Here is a 20,297-nt window from a genome sequence, read left to right as displayed (position 1 = left end):
TAATTCTATGACATTTTGTGTATAGAAAATAGGTGTCTTAAAGATACACTATTCCTTATTTCTATGGAATTATTTACAAAATTTTTAACTCAGTAGATTGGAAGAGAATTCACAAATTCTTAAAATTAAAAGAACCAATCATAATAAAAGGTATAAGTAGACAGAATTTTGGGATTACATTTCTGATTTTGTTTGTCCACATTGTCTATAAAATGTGTTTTTATTCTAGGCAGCTACACTTTGCAAAATATTTGCATCCTTAATACATTACCAGAAAGTTTTAATTAATTAGTTCAACAAGTATTTATTGAACTTCTACTGGGTGCTGAGCAATGTACCAAGGGCTGGGACTATAAAGACAGATAGGATTCCATTCCTGTGCTCTAGGAGTTTAGATAGGCTCTAAGAGAAAGCAGATAAGTAAACAAATATAAAGTACTGTGTGAAATGCACTTGTAATCCAAGGGCTGTGGTTTCCAAAAGAAAAGCATTTAACTCCAGCTGGGGAATGGAAGAGGTACAGAGAAGCTTCATGAGCTGAATCCTGAAGAATCAATGGGAAGTGGTTGATGAAATATTTAGCTAAGAGATTTCAGCTTTACACTAAAGGCTAAGGAGGGGGCAAATGTAAGATTTGCCTTTTGGAAAATAATTCTAATAGCAAATTAGAGAATGGATTGAATGAAGAAATTGGACTGATAGCAGGAAGGAGTAAGCAGCTAAACAGCCCTGACTTCAGTAAGTTCCTTTTGGTTCATATCAAATTAAAATTGAGAACATTTGTTTTAAAATGTTGGTACCATCAAGGAAATAATTAAAGTCAAATAGCATCTAGTTCATGGTGGTCTTTGCAGCATTAGCATCACCTCAGAACTTGTTAGAAATACAAATTTCTTAGGATTCTCAGACTTACTAAATCAGAAATTCTGGCTAAGGAGTCCAGCAGTCTATGTTGTAAAAAGCCCTCTAGATGATTGTGATGCACATTAAATACTCCTCTAAGTCATCAATCTGTTCCTATGACTATTAGCTTCCATCTTTAGTTACACTGATTTATTTCTAATCTATTATTTTTCAGCCACGGAATGGAAGAAGGTCAGCAGGGTTCATTTAAAATGGTATGTGAGAAATAAATAAATAAAATGGTATGCATTTCACAGTTCAACACAGTTTGACATTTTCTGTTGTTTTCAAACAGTCACAAATTAAATTATGCTAAATATATTTCTATTATTTGATTGCATATGTACATGAATGTCCCATATAAATACTACAATGATAGGAGCTGTAAGGGCTTTATTGTAATGAGAAAATACCAGTATTTTAGGGCCTCATTTGCTTTGCCCATGTCATTTATTCCTCAGACTATGTCACAGTAATAATTATCATAAGTGATTTTGTAGACATTGATCTTATCATCATTTATTGTGCAAGTAGGATATGTCAAGGAATGAATTCTTATTGCAGTAATCAGTGTCTACCATAATGGGCCAAGATTTACAGACCGAAAGTACTTCTGTCATCTAAATAACCAATACTCAAAGATTCTTTGTAAAAGCTGGTGATTTACTGGTTTCTAGAGAATTTTTTAAAATGTGGAAAGACATGAGAGAATGACTTCTTCTTTCGTGCTGCCAGAATTTCTACCTCAGTGCTGGACATACAGTAGAAATTTAGTAGCTGTTGACTGTTCCCACATGTTTAATAAATATGTTAATCCTAATATTTTATTAGACAATAAATGTTGAAATCAACCCCAAATGCAGATCAATAAATTTACACCACAGAAATAAAAGTGTATTCTACTAAGCTTTTGTAATCCTAAATCCAGATTTTATGCTGAACGTATTTTTTCAAATATATCATTCATTTTAGACTGGGCAAGTGGCTCATGACTGTAATCCTATCACTTTGAGAGGCTAGGGCATGAGGATCACTTGAGCACAGGATTTTGAGACCCCATCTCTACAAAAACTTAAGAAAAAAATTAGCCAGATGTGGTGGCGCATGCGTGTAGTCCTACCTACTTCAGAGGCTGAGATGGGAGGATAGCTTGAGCCCAGGAGTTTGAGGCTGTGAGCTATGTCTTTCCTCTGCACTCCAGCCAAGGCAATAGAACAAGAACTTATCTTAAAAAAAATAAATAAATAAAATAAAAACAAAATAACAACAAAGTAAACTTCAAGAGGGCAGAAGGAAGTTATAAAAATGAAAGAAGAAATTGATGTTAAAAACAGTAAAACAGGACAACTCGGTGGTGGCCACTGTGCAGACCAGACTTCGCTTGTTCTCGCGTGCCTGGCTCCGCTTTCCCTCCGCAACCATGTCTGACAAACCCGATATGGCTGAGATCGAGAAATTCGGTAACTCGAAACTGAAGAAGACAGAGACGCAAGAGAAAAATCCACTGCCTTCCAAAGAAACGATGGAACAGGAGAAGCAAGCAGGCGAATCGTAAAGAGGCATGCGCCACCAATATGCACTGTACATTCCACAAGCATTGCCTTCTTATTTTACTTCTTTTAGCTGTTTAACTTTGTAAGATGCAAAGAGGTTGGGTCAAGTTTAAATGACTGTACTGTCCCTTTCACATCAAAGAACTACTGACAACGAAGGCCGCGCCAGCCTCTCTCATCTGTCTATCTGGCTGGCAGGGAAGGAAAGAACTTGCATGTTGGTGAAGGAAGAAGTGGGGTGGAAGAAGTGGGGTGGGACGACAGTGAAATCTAGAGTAAAACCAAGCTGGCCCAAGGTGTCCTGCAGGATGTAATGCAGTTTAATCAGAGTGCCTTTTTTTTTTTTTTTTTTTGCTCAAATGATTTTAATTATTGGAATGCACAATTTTTTTAATATGCAAATGAAAAGTTTAAAAACTTAAAAAAAAAAAGCAGTAAAGAAGGAGGACAGTAAACAAAGCAAAAATCTATAGTAATTCTTTTTTTATAGTAATTCTTTGCAAAAATTAAATTGGCCTAGTGTAATCAAGAAAAAGGGTAAAATCAAAAATATAGAAAAGTACAATGAAAAGAGAAATTAAAACAGAAGAAATAAAAATCACAAAAGAGTACTTTGCACATCTCTCCACATATCAGTTTGGAAACCTGGATAAAATGGAGGATTGTCTAATAAAGTAGGTGCTACCAAAATTGACCTCAGAAAAAAGAAAAACACTAAACGGACTAATAGGTATGGGGGAAAATTGGAAAATGTTATCTAGAAATTATACCCTTGGCCAGGCGCAGTAGCTCAGGCCTGTAATCCCAGCACTTTGGGAGGCCAAGGTGGGTGGATCACCTTCAAAAATAAAGAAACTGAAGTCAGGAGTTCAAGACCAGCCTGACCAACATGGAGAAATCCCGTCTCTACTAAAAATACAAAATTAGCCAGGTGTGGTAGTGCATGCCTATAATCCCAGCTACTTGGGAGGCTTAGGCAGGAGAATCACTTAAACCCAGGAGGCAGAGGTTGTAGTGAGCTGAGATCACACCATTGCACTCCAATCTGGTCATCAAGAGCAAAAAAAAAAAAAAAAAAAAAAAAAAGAAAAAGAAAAAAAATAAAGAAACGACTCATTCAAAATTATACTGTCTCAAAAAAAAGAAAAAAAAAAACTATACCCACAATATACCCTCAAAAAGTGCTAAGCCAATAATTTTGAATTTTTTCAGCTCAGAGAAAGAAGAAAAACTACCAAATATTTTCATGAAGCCAGCATAATATTAATACCAAAACTTAAAAAATAGTATAAAAAATCTGTACGTCAATTGTGTTTATAAATATTAATGTAAAAATTTTAAAGGAATATTATAAAATAGTATTCATCAGTATACTTAAATAATTTTATGACTCCACTAAGTAAGATTTGTTCCAGCAACTCAAGGATGGTTCAACATTAAGAAGTGTGTTAAAAGTTTTCACTATTAGAAGAAAAATTATATGATAATCTCAATAGATACTTTTGGTAAAATTTCACATCAATTTCTGATCTATTAGGAAGAGATTAAGCCTTTCTTGACATGATTTATATAATGGTCTCAAACCAAGTTAGTACAGTAGCTGGCTTGTTAGTGAAACACTTTGGAGCATTTCCATTAATGTCAGGAACAAGATAAAGATACTCTCTAATTTCTTATTTAATGTAGTTCTTAATGTGTTAGCCAATTCAATTAGAAAAGAAAGAAAGAAAAGATTCAAATAGTGGAAAAGCGAAGGAAAAATTTAATGTGCTCATGGGACCTAATTAGGAACTTGAATTTGCAAACTGTGTTTGGTATTAACTCCTGCTTCAGAAGAGGCCTGATAAATTATGTTCACATGAGGAATATGAGAAAACATATTCTTAATTTTGTATTTTTTCAAGGAACAAAGAACAGAGAGCTGATGGATAAGAAACTATTTTATCTTTTATAATATTATAAATGTAAATTGGCATAAAAAATGTTTTTAAATAGCTTAATACCAAATGGGAAAAAAATAGCTGCATTTGTAACATCGAAGTAAGTATTAGAGTGTTCAGAATGTGAAATGAAATTTAATCCATGATTTGGTGAATTTAGTAAAAAAAAAAAAAAAAAAAAAAACTCCAAAATTGAGAATAATTGCTTTATTCAGATTATTTTCAAGATTAGGGTATACATAAACTAATGTACTCATGATTTCATTTCATTTTGCCAATAGAAAAACAACATAATAATCATGTTTTCTTTGTTTTTCTCATCTGATTTTCTAAGGCCTTTCTCTATCCTGATGACCTATATTTATTTAGAAAGTAGTTAAACATAAAATAGAACTATTTAGTTGCAAATATATGAGGAAATAGATATACAAGGAGTAAATGTAGCTTTTGAAATAGCTTATTCATAAATCTTATTGGTATGAATGAGCTTTAGGAAATCACTTTTAAATAGTTAAATACTGTAAACTGTTGGAAGCCACAGACATACAGAATAAGTGTTCCATTAGAGAGAGATTAAATGATATATAGTTAAAAATATACAGACAGGCCAGGTACGGTGACTCACGCCTGTAATCCCAGCACTTTGGGATGCCAAAGTGGGCAGATCACTAGAGGTCAGGAGTTGGAGACCAGCCTGACCAACATAGTGAAACTCTGTCTCTACTAACAATACAAAAATTAGCCGGGCGTGGTGGTGCGCTTCTGTAATCCCAGCTACTCAGGAGGCTGAGGCAGGAGAATTGCTTAAACCCAGGAGGTGGAGGCTGCAGTGAGCTGAGATCACGCCACTGTACTCCAACCTGGGCAACAGAGCAAGACTCTGTCTCAAAAAAGAAAAATACATATATATATATTTCTTCTGTGTGTGTGTGTGTGTGTGTGTGTATATACATACACAATACACACACACACACACACACACAGAAGAACAGCTGGGAAATATTTCAGATGCTAATGTTACTCTATGACAAAATATAGAAATTATATACACATATTCACATGGTCATTTGCACTTAAATCTAATTCAGTTTTTCTTTTTTTGCAGGCTGCCAACTAATTTTCCACAGAGCAATGCTATGGAATACAAAATGTACTGACATTTTGTTTTCTTCTGAAAAAAATCCTTGCTAAATTTACCCTGTTGAAAATCCCTGTGTTGTCGATGTTCTCAGTTGTAACAATGTTGTAAATGTTTAATTTGTTGAAAATTAAAAAATCTAAAAATATTTTTGCTTAGTGTTTTAATGAGAAATACTGTGTAATAAACCTGTAAATAATGATGTTCCTTAGATCCCTGCCGGGTTTGACAGTACTGACATGCTTTTTTTTTTTTTTTTTTTTGAGACAGAGTCTTGCTCTGTTACCCAGGCTGGAGTGCAGTGGTGCAATCTTGGTTCACTGCAACCTCTGTCTCTTGGGTTCAAGCAATTCTTCTACCTCAGTCTCCCGACTAGCTGGGATTACAGACATGCACCACCATGCCCAGCTAATTTTTTTTTTTTTTTGTATTTTTAGTAAAGATGGGGTTTTGCCATGTTGGCCAAGCTGGTTTCGAACTCTTGACCTCAGGTTATCCACCCGCCTTGGCCTCCCAAAGTGCTGGGATTACAGGCATGAGTCACCGTACCCTGCCCACATGCATTTTTGATGTTTTCATTAAAGGCACTCATAGAGAGTTGAGAGTTGAGTTTTAATGAGCTGTATTAGTTTATCGTATTTGGATTTTGTCAGTGACAAAACACCAGCTCTCATAAATACCAGAATGCCCAGTAGCTACCAATCTTAGAATGTGAGCACCAACTGAAACTATACTAGTTGGAGGATTGGGCCATAACCCATCCAATAGTCCAATAATCAAGTTCTGATTTATAAACTGTATAATGGATATCTGATTGCTACAAATATATCAGAGGACCAACTTTTTCTACCAATTCATAGTATTCAGTTTATCCTAAAATAAGTTACTTCACCTCACAACATCTGAAAGGCAAGCAGTTCTGTCTATTAGCAGAAAGAAAATAATCTTATTAATAGAGGATCATGAACACAATTGGGAACTTTTAACATCAAATCAATGTTTAGTGGGCACAGAATTAACTTCAGATGGAGGTTGAATTTATCTCCTCTCAGGTTCCCTTGATCTTTTTTCTTCTGACCTCTGTCTTAGGTTCCCACCTCCTCCATCAAGAAGGTTGCTGGCTGATTAGAAAGCAGTGGCTCTTTTGAGTAGGTAGAATTAGGTCTACACAGATATTCTTCAGAGCAGAGTATCTAACAAACCTTTGTCTTCCTAATGTTGAGCAATTATTATAGCTTAAGTTACACCTTTTACTAACAAAGTTCCTGAATTTCACTTCTGTCAGCCTGAGTGAAGAACATAAGAAGAAGAAGAGAAAAACATACATTATTTTTAGGAAAATAAAAATGCCTTGATAAGATGGGGACTTGAGAGCAAGGAGAGCATGCTGCCCTAAAGCCACAAATGCATGGGGCTGCATTAGCTAGTTCTGTGCACAGTACTTCAACTAACCTGGACTTTCGATTGTCAGAACAAGAAAAGAATGTTAATTTAATCAGCAGTTCCCAGGGCCTCTCAGAAATCCAGAGAGATATAGGTAACATTTTTAGGGCTCCGGGGATGAAGAAGAAGAAGAAAGAGGAAGAGGAAGAAGATGAGGAAAATACCAAGACATTATTACAAAAATTGTGATATGTTTTTAATTATTTATATTTAACAAATTCATGTCTCATATGCAAACATAACAGAATATATGGGCTACTAGGAGTATAAGATTTGTATCAAGTACCCGCTGGGCACTACAGATGGACTGGTCCCATGCTGAACCCAAGTTTAAAGTTATGTCATTAAAAACATTTTTTTTTCTTTCCAAGTCCTGTGAGTACATCTCTGGAACTGTGTAAAACAACTTGTGTAAAACACCAAGTATTTTCCTCAAGTTCCTGGCAGCTCCCAGTAAACATCCTTTCCTTAATTTAAACACAAAGGAACCCCCACCTGTCTAGATATCCTACCTAAAGCCAGAGCTTTATTTATTTATTTATTTTTTCCCCTCAGTTTAGACAGATCTCACTCTGTCACTCAGGCTGGAGTGCAGTGGTGTGAACTTGGCTCACTGCAACCTCTGCCTCCTGGGTAGCTGGGATTACAGGCACCCGCCACATCCCGTTAGTTTTTGTATTTTTAGTAGAGATGGAAGTTTCACCATGTTGGCCAGGCTGGTCTTGAACTCCTGAGCTCAAGTGATCTGCCTGCCTCAGCCTCCCAAAGAGCTGGGATTGCAGGCGTGTGCCACCGTGCCTGGCCTAAAGCCAGAGCTTCTGTCACTTAAGGCAGTGGATTTTTAGGATGGAATTGGGGGGCCTACAGTCCCATTTAAGCATCTAATGAAAGCTCTGGTTCTTAATTTCAGAAAAAAAAAAAAGTACACCTACAACAAAATTATGTGTACACTTGGGGACTGGGGAGCAAGATATTCCATAAAGTCTATCCAAATATGTTGTATGGGCTAAGTGTGGTGGCTCATGCCTGTAATCCCAGCACTTTGGGAGACTGAAGTGGGAGGATCACTTGAGCCCAGGAATTTGAAACCAGCCTAGGCAACATGTGAGACCCCTGTCTCTACAAAAAAAATTTAAAAAAAATTATCTGGGTATGATGGCACATGCATCTGTGATCCCAGCTACTTGGGACGCTTATACAGGAAGATTGCTTGAGCCTTGGAGGTGGAGGCTGCAGTGAGCAGTGTTTGCACCACTTCACTCCAGCCGGTGCGACAGAGTAAGACCCTGTCTCAAAACAAAAAAATATATATAGTCTATGGATTCCAGGTTAAGAATGCCTCCTCTGAATAAAGGTTCTCCGTTCCAGGAGTTTGTTATTTCTCCATGAAGACAGGACTCGGTTTGAAGGGTGCCAGAGGCTCTGAAACAATCGGTTGATTCAGTGGTGGTGATGGAGGGAAAAGTTGACAGGAATGTCCACACCAGCACCACACAGCGAACGGGAAAGGCAGTGCTTGGGACAGAGGCTCCAGGCTCTGGGGCGTCAGTACCCACAACCATCCCCTGTGTTAGGCCTCTGCATTGCCTGGCAACCAAGCTACCTCGTCCGCACAAGCGTAACAAGTCCTTGTTCGCCTCTGCCTCTTCCGGCGGGTACTCGAAACCGCCGGGCCTGAAGCGGGCGCGCTTCCTGCCTGGAGGAGGCTGCGGGTCTCAATCAGTGGCGCCTCGCCAGCTACAGGACGACGCGGGCTCTTGAGGGGCAGAGCAGCACATCATGCAGGTGAGGGTAGGGACTCGCCGGGCGACCCTGGAACACCCAGTGGGTCTCCAGCTGGGCCCGAAGCCAAGAGACACAAATGGGGAGGGCGAACACAGGAATTAGGCTCTAACATTTGTTCTTGAAAAGTGCTAAATTTTGCGTGCTTCTCTGTCTAGTTTTGAGAAAAATCCTCTAGGAAAACGCCATTTTTTCAGCCTTTAAGACTTGTGTCTGTCGCTGGAGAAAACGTTAAAAGAGTTGCTGCGTATTGTATTTCACACCAGAATCATAGAAATCTTACTGCTGCATACTATTTTTGACTTAAGAAATAGACCAGCAACGTTAGCCCAAGTGTAATTCAATTTGTCCTCCTCCACTACCTTAAAAAATGATAAGAACAGAAAACCTACTAGTTTTTGTAGAATAGAAAGCCTTGAAATAAACCCACACATCTTTTCAAAAAGTTTTTAACAAGAGTGCTAAGACCATTAAATGGGCAACAGTTAATTTTTTTTTCAATAAATTGTGCTGGGTAAACTGGATATCCACATGCAAAAGAATGAAGTTGGAACCTTATCTTAGACTTTGTGAATCTGAAATATCTGAAACAGGTTTCAGTTGACTTAGAAAGTTTATTTTGCCAACGTTAAGGATGTACCCATGACACAGCCTTAAGAGGTCCTGATGACATGCGTCCAACGTGGTTGGAGTACAGCTTGCATTTATATATGCTACAGGAGTGCACCACCACGCCTGGCCACTTTTTGTATTTTTAGTAGACACAGGGTTTCAACACGTTCGCCAGGCTAGTCTCGGACTCCTGACCTCAAAAGATCTGCCTGCTTTGGCCTCTCAAAGTGCTGGGATTACAGGCTTGAGTTGGGACCCAACCTATAATCTTGGGATAATGGGACAAAGAGCTGGGACTACAATGCCTGGCTAGCAAAGCTTACTTTTAATACACTCTGCTTTTCCTGGTTTCCTCCCCATCACTTGCTTCCCACTTACCCTTTTTTTTTTTCCAGCTAAACATGTTATTTAAGTCTGAATTCTAAGCAACCTCTTTGAGATACACTCATTTTCCCTGGTATCTCCAATGTATCCATGAAGTATACATACTAATAAACAGGATTTTTCTCTTGTTAATCTGTCTTTTATTACAGGAGTCTGTCCCAGCTAAGAAGTCAGAATGATAGAAAATTATTTGAGGTGGAACCAAAGGGTTTGGTTCATCAAAGGATGGGAGATGAGTAGGAGGGTGAACCGGCGGTAAACACATGTCTAGGAGAATTTAGGGAAGGATATCTTGGTGCTTAGTGGAACAGAGGAGAAAATGAAAAGGATTAAACCCCGTCAAAAAACATTTCGGCCCAAGACAGCTCTCATATGGATTTGTAACCTGAGTCGTATTGTTGGGTAGTCCAGCAACCTTAAACTGTGAATTCGTTATATATTATAGTGCCCTCAAATACCTGGAAGAAAAAAAATATAAATCCTCTATAGAGGAAGATGTGTTTAGTGTAGGCTTTAAGGAATTCCCATCAATAAGTTTTCGAGGACAGAAAGCAGAAATCAGTCAAAGGTAACCAAGCACACAAGGAAATAAGCCACCGTGAGACCATGAACCAAGAAAAACAGAGTTACAGAGATTTTTAGATAACAGAATGGTCAGAAATAGGTTATAAAACAACCAGACTGGCCGGGCACAGTGCCTGTAATCCCAGCACTCTGGGAGGCCGAGGCGGGTGGATCACAAGTCAGGAGATCGAGACCATCCTGGCTAACACGGTGAAACCCTGTCTCTACTAAAAAAAAATACAAAAAATTAGCTGGGCATGGTGGCGGGCACCTGTAGTCCCAGCTACTCGGGAGGCTGAGGCAGGAGAATGTCATGAACCCAGGAGGTGGAGCTTGCAGTGAGCCGCCACTGCACTCCAGCCTGGGCGACAGAGCGAGACTCTGTCTCAAAAAACAACAACAACAATAACAACAAAAACAACTGTACTTATAAATACTGAAAACTATAAAACAGACAAGAGTAGAATAGAAAGCCTTGAAATAAACCCACACATCTTTTCAAAAAATTTTTAACAAGAGTGCTAAGACCATTAAGTGGGCAATAGTTAATTTTTTTTCAATAAATGGTGCTGGGTAAACTGGAACCTTATCTTAGACTTTGTGAATCTGAAATATCTGAAACAGGTTTCAGTTGACTTAGAAAGTTTATTTTGCCAACGTTAAGGATGTACCCGTGACACAGTGTTAAGAGGTCCTGATGACATGCGTCCAATGTGGTTGGGGTACAGCTTGCATTTATATATGTTAGGGAGATGGGAGACATCATTCTCAATATGTGTAAGATGTACATTGATTTGGTATAGTAAGGCAGGACAAGTTGAAGAGGGGGTTTCAGGTCAGAAGTAGATAAGAGGGTCCTTGATTCTTTTGAGTCCTTGATTAGCTTTTCACTGAATACACAATTTAGTCTGGCTCAGCGAATCTGCATTTTTACATAAACAACAGAGCAGAGGAAGCAGTCACATATGCATTTGTCTCAGGTGAGTCTGAGAGGGATGATTTTCAGTTCCAGTCTGTCCTTTGTCCACAAGGAATTTCCTTTTGGGCAAATTGTGAGGGAGGTGTGTAGCTTTTTGTCTTTGTAGCTATTTTATTTAGGAATAAAATGAGAGGCAGATTTGCCTGACATAGTTCCCAACTTGACTTTTCCCTTGGCTTACTGATTTGGGGATCCTAAGATTTATTTTTCTTTCATAACTGTATACAAAAATTTACTCAAACTACATCAAAGTCCTATAGCTAAAGGTAGAAATCTCTTAAAAGGAAACATAAGATAGACTCATGACATTGAGTTTGACAGTAATTTCTTGGTTATGACACCAAAAGCACAGGTAACAAAAGAAATAAATAAATTGTACTTTACCAAATTTAAAGCTTTTTTTTTTTTTTTTGCTTCAGAGGACATTATCAAGAGAGTGAAAAGATAAGTAGTGAGGTGCGGTGGCTCAAACCTGTAATCCCAGCACTTTGGGAGGCTGAGGCAGGTGGATCATTGAGGTCAGGAGTTTGAGACCAACCTGGCCAACATGGTGAAACCCAATCTCTACTAAAAATACAAAAATTAGCTGGGTGTAGTGGTGGGCATCTGTAATCCTAGCTACTCAGGAGGCTGAGGTAGGAGAATCGTTTAAACCCAGGAAACGGAATTCGCAATGAGCCGAGATTGCTCCACTGTACTCCATCCTGGGCAATAGACCGAGACTTCATCTCAAAAAAAAAAAAAAAAAAGACAACCCACAGAATAGAAAATATTGGCTGATCATATATTTGATGAGAGAATAATATCCAGAAAATATAAAGACTTCCTAAAATTCAACAACAAAAAGACAACCCAATATAAAAATGGGCAAAAGATTTTTCTATAGTTTGTGTCGGCTCCAAAATTCAGGTGTTTCCAATGTGATTGTATTAGGAGGTGGGGCCCTTAAGAGGTGATTAGGCCATTCGTCTCCTTCCTTGTAAATGAGATTAGATACCCTTATAAAAGGGCTTGTTAGAGAGAGTTTGTCCCTTTTTTTTTTTTTTTTTAACTATCCTGTCTTTTGCCATGTGAGGACACAGTGTTTCTCTCCTATGGAAGACACAGTGTTCAAAGTACCATCTTGAAAGACGAGATCAGACCCTCACTGGACAATGAACTTGACAGTGCCATAATCTTAGATTTCCCAGCCTCCAGAACAGTGAAAAATAAATTTCTGTTCTTTATAATTTACCGTCTAAGATATTTTGTTATAGAGTACAAAATGGACTCAGCCAAACTTGAATAGACATTTCTTAAAAGAAGATCTATAAATAGCCAATAAGCACATGAAAAGATGCTTAACATCACTAATCATGAGGGGGATGCAGCTCAAAACCACAATCTACTTCACACCCATTAGAATGTTTACGATAGAAAAGATTGACAATAACAAAACTGTTGATAAGGATGTAGACAAATTAGAACCCTTTTGCATTGCTGGTAGGAATGTAAAACTGTGCAACTGCTGTAGAAAACTGGTAATTTCCTTCCAAATTAAACAGATAACATATGATCCAGTAATTCTCCTTCCAGGTATATACCCAAAAGAATTGAAAGTAAGGACATAAGGACTTAAACAGATATTTGTATCCCCATTTTTACAACAGCTTTATTCCTAACAATGAAAAGTGAAAACTGGCCGGGCGCGGTGGCTCAAGCCTGTAATCCCAGCACTTTGGGAGGCCGAGACGGGCGGATCACGAGGTCAGGAGATCGAGACCATCCTGGCTAACACGTTGAAACCCCGTCTCTACTAAAAAAAATACAAAAAACTAGCCAGGCGACGTGGCGGGCGCCTGTAGTCCCAGCTACTCGGGAGGCTGAGGCAGGAGAATGGCGTAAGCCCGGGAGGCGGAGCTAGCAGTGAGCTGAGATCCAGCCACTGCACTCCAGCCTGGGCCACAGAGCCAGACACTGTCTCAAAAAAAAAAAAAAAAAAAAAAAAAAAAAAAAAAAAAAAGAAAAGTGAAAACTACCCAAATGTCCATTGATGGATGAATAAACAAAATGTGGTATATATGTACAATGGAATGTTATTCAACCTTAAAAAAGAATGGAATTCTGCTATGTGCTACATCGTAATTGAACCTTGAAAACACGCTAAGCGAAATAAGCCAGTCACAAAAGGACAATTATTGTATGGTTCCACTTGCATGAAGTACATAGAATAGTCAAATACATGGTAGAAAGTAGAACATAGAACAATGGTTTCCTGGAGTTTGGAAGAGGAGAGAATGAGGGGCTATCATTTTATGAGTACAGATTTTCTATTATAGAAATGAATAACAGGGGAAATCTTAGAAAATTAACAAACATGTGAAAATTAAACAACATGCTACTGAACAACCAATGGGTCAAAGAAGAAATTAGAAGAGAAATTTTAAAATATATTGAGGAAAACAAAAATGGAACTACAACAAAACCTATGGAAGGCAGCAAAAGCAGATTTAAGAGGGAAATGCATAGCAATAAATGCCAACAACAAAAAAGAACAAACTAAGCTTACAGTTATCAGAAGGATAGAAATAACAAACAGCAGAAATAAATGAAATAAAGACTAGAAAAACAATAGAAAAAATCAACAAAATCTTTGTTTTTTTGAAAATATAAAATCAACAAAACCTTACCAATACTAAGAATAAAGAAGACTCAAATAAAATCAGAAACAAAAGAGGAGACCTTACAACTGGTACCACAGAAATACAAAGCATCGTAAGACATTAATATGAACAGTTACATGCCAATGGATTGGATAACCTAGAAGAATTGGATAAATCCCTAGACACATAGAGCCTACCAACAGTGGATCAAGAAGAAATACAGAATCTAAACAGACCAATAACAAATAAGGAGATTGAATAAAAAATAAAGTCTCCCATCAAAGAAAAGTCCAGGACCTGATGGCTTCACCAGTAAATTCGACCAAACATTTCAAGGAGAACTAATACCAATCCTTCTTAAACTCTTCCAAAAATAGAAAAGGAATACTTCTAAATGTTTTTTGTTGTTGTTGTTGTTGTTGGCTTTTTTTGTGACAGTGTCTCACTTTGTCTCCCAGGCTGGAGTGCAATGGTGCGATCTTGGCTCACTGCAACCTCCTCCTCCTGGGTTCAAGTGATTCTCTTGCCTCAGTCTCTCGAGTAGCTGGTATTACAGGTGCCTGCCACTGTGCCCAGCTAATTTTTGTATTTTTAGTAGAGACAGGGTTTCACCATGTTGGCCAGGCTGGTCTCGAACTCCTGACTTCAGGTGATCTGCCCACCTCGGCCTCCTAAGGTGCTGGGATTACAGGCATGAGCCACTGCACCCGGCCCTAAATCTTTTTAATGAGATCAACATTACTTTGACATCAAAGCCAGACCTGGACATCACAAGAAAAGAAAATTACAAGCCATTATCTCTGAAGAACACAGATGTAAAAATCCCCAACAAAATACTAGCAAACTGAAGTCAACAGCACATTAAAAGAATAATGTACCACAATTAAGTGGAATTTATCCTGTCGATGCAAGGATGTTTCAGCATATGCAAATCTACATATGTGACACACCACATTAAAAGAATTATGGACAAAAATCATATGATAATCTTGTTAGATGCAGAAAAAGCATTCAACCAAATTTAATATCCTTTCATGATAAAAACTTGCAACAAATTAGGTATAGAAGGAATATACCTCAACACAATAAAGGCATATATGACAAGCCTACTGATGATATTATATTCAATGGTAAGGTTGAAAGCTTTATTTCTTAGACAAGGATGCCCATTCTCACTACTTCTATTCAATATAGTACCAGAGGTCTTTGCCAGAGCAATTAAGAGAAATAAATAAAGGCATCCAAACAGGAAAGGAAATAGTGAAATTGTTGCTGTTTGCTTATGATGTAATCTTGTATATATAAAACCCTAAAGTCCCCACCAAAAAACTGTTAGGACTAATAAATGGATACAGTAAAGTTGCAAGATACCAAATCAATATAAAAACTAGTAGCATTTCTGGCCAGACGTGGTGGCTCATACCTATAATCCCAGCACTTTGGGAGGCTGAGGTGGGTGACTCACTTGAAGCCAGGAGTTTAAGACCAGCCTGGCCAACATGGTGAAACCTCATCTCTACTAAAAATACAAAATTAGTCGGGTGAGGTGGTAGGCACCTGTAGTTCCAGCTACTCGGGAGGCTGAGACAGGAGAATTGCTTGAACCCAGGAGGCAGAGGTTGCCGTGAGCTGAGTTTGCACCACTCCACTCCAGCCTGGGCGATAGAGCGAGACTCCATCTCAAAAAACAAAACACAAAGCTAAACAAAACAAAAACAACAAAAAACTAGTAGCATTTCTGTATACTAACAATGAACTATCAGAGAAATAAATTGAGGAAATAATCCCATTTATAATATTTACAAAAAAGTAAATACTTAGGATTTAAATACTCCTTAAAGAAGGATGTGAAAAATCTGTAGACTGAAAATGATAAAATATTGATGAAAGAGATTGAAGAAGACTCAAATAAATAGGAAGATATTCCATGTTCATGGATTGGAAAAATTATTGTTAAAGTGTTCATATTACCCAAAGCAATCTGCAGATTCCATATAATCCTTATCCAAGATTCCAATTTGCCCTTTTGTACAGAAGTAGAAAAAGCAGTTCTAAAATCCATATGGCACCACAAGAAACTCTGAATAGCTAAGACAATCTTGAGCATAAAGAAGAAAACTAGAGGCATCACATTACCTGACTTCAAACTATATTGCAAAGCCATTGTAATCAAAACAGCATGGTACTGGCATAAAATAGACATTGACCAATGGAGAACTCAAAAATGAACTCATACATTTACAGTCAATTGATTTTTGGCAAAGGGGACAAGAACACACAATGGGGGAAGGGACAGTCTCTTCAATAATTGGTTTTGGGAAACAAGATATTCACATACAGAAGAATGAAATTGGACCCTTATCCCACTCCATCTATAAAAATCAACTAAAAATTGATTAAAGACCTAAATATAAGACCTGAAATTGTGAAAATATTATACAAGAAGAAAACACAGGGGAAAAACTACACACTACTGGTCTAAGCAGTGAATTTTTGGATTTAATCCCCCAAGCTCAGGCAACAAAGCAAAAATAGACAAGATTACATCGAACTAAAAAACTTCTGCACAGCAAAGGAAACAGTTAGCAAAGTGAAGAGACAATCTATATATTGGGAAAAAATATTTGCAAGCAATACACTTGACGTGGCATTACTACTTAAAATATATATGGAACTCAAATAACAGTAGTAAGAAAACAACCCAATTTTAAAATTAGCAAAGATAATCCCAGCAGTTTGGAAGACTGAGGAGGGAGGATCACTTGAGGCCAGGAGTTCAAGACCAGCTGAAGCAACATAGGGAAACCCTGTAAAAATACAAAAATTAGCTAGGCTTGGTGGAGCAAGACTGCTACTCAGGAGGCCGAGGCATGAGAATTACTTGAAACCAGGAGGTGGAGGTTGCAAGTGAGCCAAGATCATGCCACTGCATTCCAGCTTGGGTGACAGAGCAAGACTCTGTCTCAGAAAAAAAAAAAAAAAAGGAAGTTCATCTGATGGTCTCGAATGCTTACGTAGAAAAGGAAACCAAACTGTATTTGTGTATGATGTGAATTGGTTTTGCCCAATGCAGTCTTCAGCAAATTTTCCATGACTTAGGAGATACTTCCTTAATATTCTATATATGTATTCTAAATTGATACTTTATTAAAGTTTTCAGTGGAGCACATAATCCCATTAGTGCTGGAAAGTAGGAGAAAGTAGGTCACTTTGCTTTATTCTCCAAAACCAATTAACTGTAGAGCTCATGAACAATTGAACACTTAAGTGCTACATGTCAATGAATTTTCCAAATACATATTAAAGTGTACAACCATGTTAATTTTCTTTTCTTTCCTTTTTGTGTAGGATCCCAATGAAGATACAGAATGGAATGACATTTTAAGAGATTTTGGCATTCTTCCTCCTAAAGAAGAGTCAAAAGATGAAATTGAAGAAATGGTTTTAGGTTTACAGAAAGAAGCAATGGGTATGGTTGTAGATTTGGTGGGCTGGATGATGGGAATAATACAGTTAAGTTAGTAGTAAGGTACTTCATGAACATAGTGGGAGAGAGGACATTAGAAATCGTTTAATATAGGCTGGGCGCGGTGGCTGACGCCTGTAATCCCAGCACTTTGGGAGGCGGAGGCGGGCGGATCACGAGGTCAGGAGATCGAGACCATCCTGGCTAACACGGTGAAACTCAGTCCCTACTAAAAATACAAAAACAAAATTAGCGGGGTATGGTGGCGAGCGCCTGTAGTCCTAGCTACTCGGGAGGCTGAGGCAGGAGAATGGCGTGAACCCAGGAGCCAGAGCTTGCAATGAGCCAAGATTGCGCCACTGCACTCCAGCCTGGGTGACAGAGCAAGACTCTGTCTCAAAAAAACAAAACAAAAAAAAAACATTTAATATAAACCCCAACTACTTTCAGTATTTATATTCTTTCAGTATTTGTATACACCTAAAATGACTAATTTCACATTTCGAAAATCGCATACTAGTTAATAACAGAGCTGAAATAGCCTGTTGCATAAACTAGGGAGCTTTCTTCTCCCACCCTGTCCCTCTATCTTATTACCATCTATTTTTATCATTCTTTATAGTATGTATAGTATGTCTTCTTTATCAAGATTTCCAGGTACTTGAGGGAAATCTGAATTTATGAAATCTAATTGATTTTCATACCTAGTTTTTTTTGTTTTTTTGAGGGGGGGGACGGAGTCTCACTCTGTCACCTAGGCTGGATGGAGTGCAGTGGCCGGATCTCGGCTCACTGCAAGCTCCGCCTCCCGGGTTTATGCCATTTTCCTGCCTCAGCCTCCCGAGTAGCTGGGACTACAGGCGCCCGCCACCTTGCCTGGCTAGTTTTTTTGTATTTTTTAGTAGAGATGGGGTTTCATCGTGTTAGCCAGGATGGTCTCGATCTCCTGACCTCGTGATCCGCCCGTCTCGGCCTCCCAAAGTGCTGGGATTACAGGTTTGAGCCACCGCGCCCGGCCCATACCTAGTTTTAAATGTAGCCTGTCAGTTCTATGAACTTTGACGGAGTAATACTTTAATGTTATACTTTCTATAATATGTATACCTTTTTTTGGTGGCTGGCTGCTTTATGTTTGTTTGAAGATATTTTTTTTTGTTTGTTTGTTTGTTTGAAACCAAGTCTCGCTTTGTTGCCCAGGGTGGAATGCAGTGGTGCGATCTCAGCTCACTACAACCTCAGCCATTTGGGTTCAAGTGATTCTCCTGCCTCAGCCTCCCGAGTAGCTAGGATTACAGGTGTTGCCACCACACCTGACTAATTTTTGTATTTTTAGTAGAGAGAGGGTTTCACCATGTTGGCCAGGTTGGTCTCAAACTTCTGACCTCAAGTGATCCGCCCACCTTGACCTACCAAAGTGCTGGGATTCCATCACACCCGGCTGTTTAAAGATACTGTTGATCTCCTTTGTCTAAGACAGTTTTTTTCTAGACATTGATTGTATAGTAAAAAAATTTTTAAACAATTTGATAATCTATAATTTATGTTGTTTTAGTGAAACCATTTGAAAAGATGACTCTTGCACAGCTGAAGGAAGCTGAAGATGAATTTGATGAAGAAGATATGCAAGCTATTGAAACATACAGGTACAGTGATTCGTTTGGGTTAATTATAAATTTTTGAATGAAGTATTATAAGAATAAAACTAAAAAGATTTGTCTTGTCAGATAGGTTTTACAAAGAACAAAACTGGCCGGGCGCGGTGGCTCAAGCCTGTAATCCCAGCACTTTGGGAGGCCGAGACGGGCGGATCACGAGGTCAGGAGATCGAGACCATCCTGGCTAACCCGGTGAAACCCCGTCTCTACTAAAAAATACAAAAAAATAGCCGGGCGAGGTGGCGGGTGCCTGTAGTCCCAGCTACTCGGGAGGCTGAGGCAGGAGAATGGCGTAAACCCGGGAGGCGGAGCTTGCAGTGAGCCGAGATCCGGCCACTGCACTCCAGTCTCGGCGACAGAGCAAGACTCCGTCTCAAAAAAAAAAAAAACAAAAAAAAAACAAAGAACAAAACTAATTTTTAAGTAACATTTTGAAACTCCCTTTATGTAAGGTGGAATTTTATTACATCATTACTTTATTTTTTCTTAATATTTTGCCTTTGATTGAATAGAAAATTATCCAATAATGTACAATATAACTTCATCAAGCTATGTATGATTAAAGTGGAATATAGCAATAAGAGGCCAATAAAAAGATGGCCATGATTTTCCTTCTAGCATGATGCCTATCAAAGGCAACTATCATTTCGTGAGTAATTAATTACTACTCTTAAACAAATTATTTTAGAAATTAGAACAGGGTCATACATTTCCCAACTTACTTCACAACTAAAATAAGCTGGGAAATGTATGAACCTGTTCTAAGTTCTAAAATAATTTTTACAAGACCAGTATTATCCTGATACTAAAACCAGAGAGAGATATCACTAAAACAGAGTACTACAAATATCCTTCATGACTGTAAACACAAAATCTTTAAGGAAATATTAGCAAATTAAGTCCAGCAATTTAAGGAAATAATAAATCTTGATTAAGTGGTATTGGTTGCAGGAATGCAAGGTCATTTTAACAATAAAAAAAAAAAAACAGTGAATTGGGACTGGACACAGTGGCTCATGCCTGTAATCTCTGACTTTGGGAGGTTATGGTGGGAAGATTGCTTGAGGCTAAGAGTTACAGACCAGCCTGGGCAACATAGTAAGACCCTGTCTCTACAAAACAAAAATAAAAACCAAAACCCACCAGTGAATGGAGTTAGAACAGCAATACTCCGGGAGCAATGAGCAGATATAGCAATCAGATCTTTCTCAGGCAGGGTGCAGTGGCTCACGCCTG

General features: G+C 38.2%; 3 protein-coding genes across 3 annotated transcripts in view; all 3 read left to right on the top strand.

Moving 5' to 3' along the window:
- Positions 1 to 5,682, top strand: part of NMU (neuromedin U) — a 35,048-nt gene extending 29,366 nt beyond the window's left edge. Inside the window, exons 9-10 of the mRNA XM_050790637.1 lie at positions 1,079 to 1,118; positions 5,502 to 5,682. Of these exons, the coding sequence (XP_050646594.1) occupies positions 1,079 to 1,114 (36 nt within the window). The 3' untranslated portion in view covers positions 1,115 to 1,118; positions 5,502 to 5,682. The remainder of the gene's footprint in view (positions 1 to 1,078; positions 1,119 to 5,501) is intronic.
- On the top strand, positions 2,148 to 2,881 carry LOC126954764 (thymosin beta-4-like). Its single transcript, XM_050790642.1, has one exon. It carries the CDS (start codon positions 2,225 to 2,227, stop codon positions 2,456 to 2,458), a length of 234 nt encoding a protein of 77 aa, XP_050646599.1. The 5' UTR covers positions 2,148 to 2,224; the 3' UTR covers positions 2,459 to 2,881.
- A 2,937-nt stretch (positions 5,683 to 8,619) lies between the features above and the next one.
- PDCL2 (phosducin like 2) overlaps positions 8,620 to 20,297 on the top strand; it is a 35,063-nt gene continuing 23,385 nt past the window's right edge. The window contains exons 1-3 of the mRNA XM_050790628.1: positions 8,620 to 8,762; positions 17,289 to 17,409; positions 18,959 to 19,049. Of these exons, the coding sequence (XP_050646585.1) occupies positions 8,757 to 8,762; positions 17,289 to 17,409; positions 18,959 to 19,049 (218 nt within the window). The 5' untranslated portion in view covers positions 8,620 to 8,756. The remainder of the gene's footprint in view (positions 8,763 to 17,288; positions 17,410 to 18,958; positions 19,050 to 20,297) is intronic.

The sequence above is a fragment of the Macaca thibetana genome, chromosome 5 (assembly GCF_024542745.1).
Source record: "Macaca thibetana thibetana isolate TM-01 chromosome 5, ASM2454274v1, whole genome shotgun sequence".
NCBI lineage: Eukaryota > Metazoa > Chordata > Mammalia > Primates > Cercopithecidae > Macaca > Macaca thibetana.
The sequence above is the reverse complement of the archived record's forward strand: the minus strand, read 5'-3'. Positions and strand labels throughout refer to the sequence as shown.

Coding starts and splice junctions, on each gene's coding strand:
- LOC126954764 (XM_050790642.1), top strand. CDS start 2,225: ATGTTAAAAACAGTAAAACAGGACAACTCGGTGGTGGCCACTGTGCAG.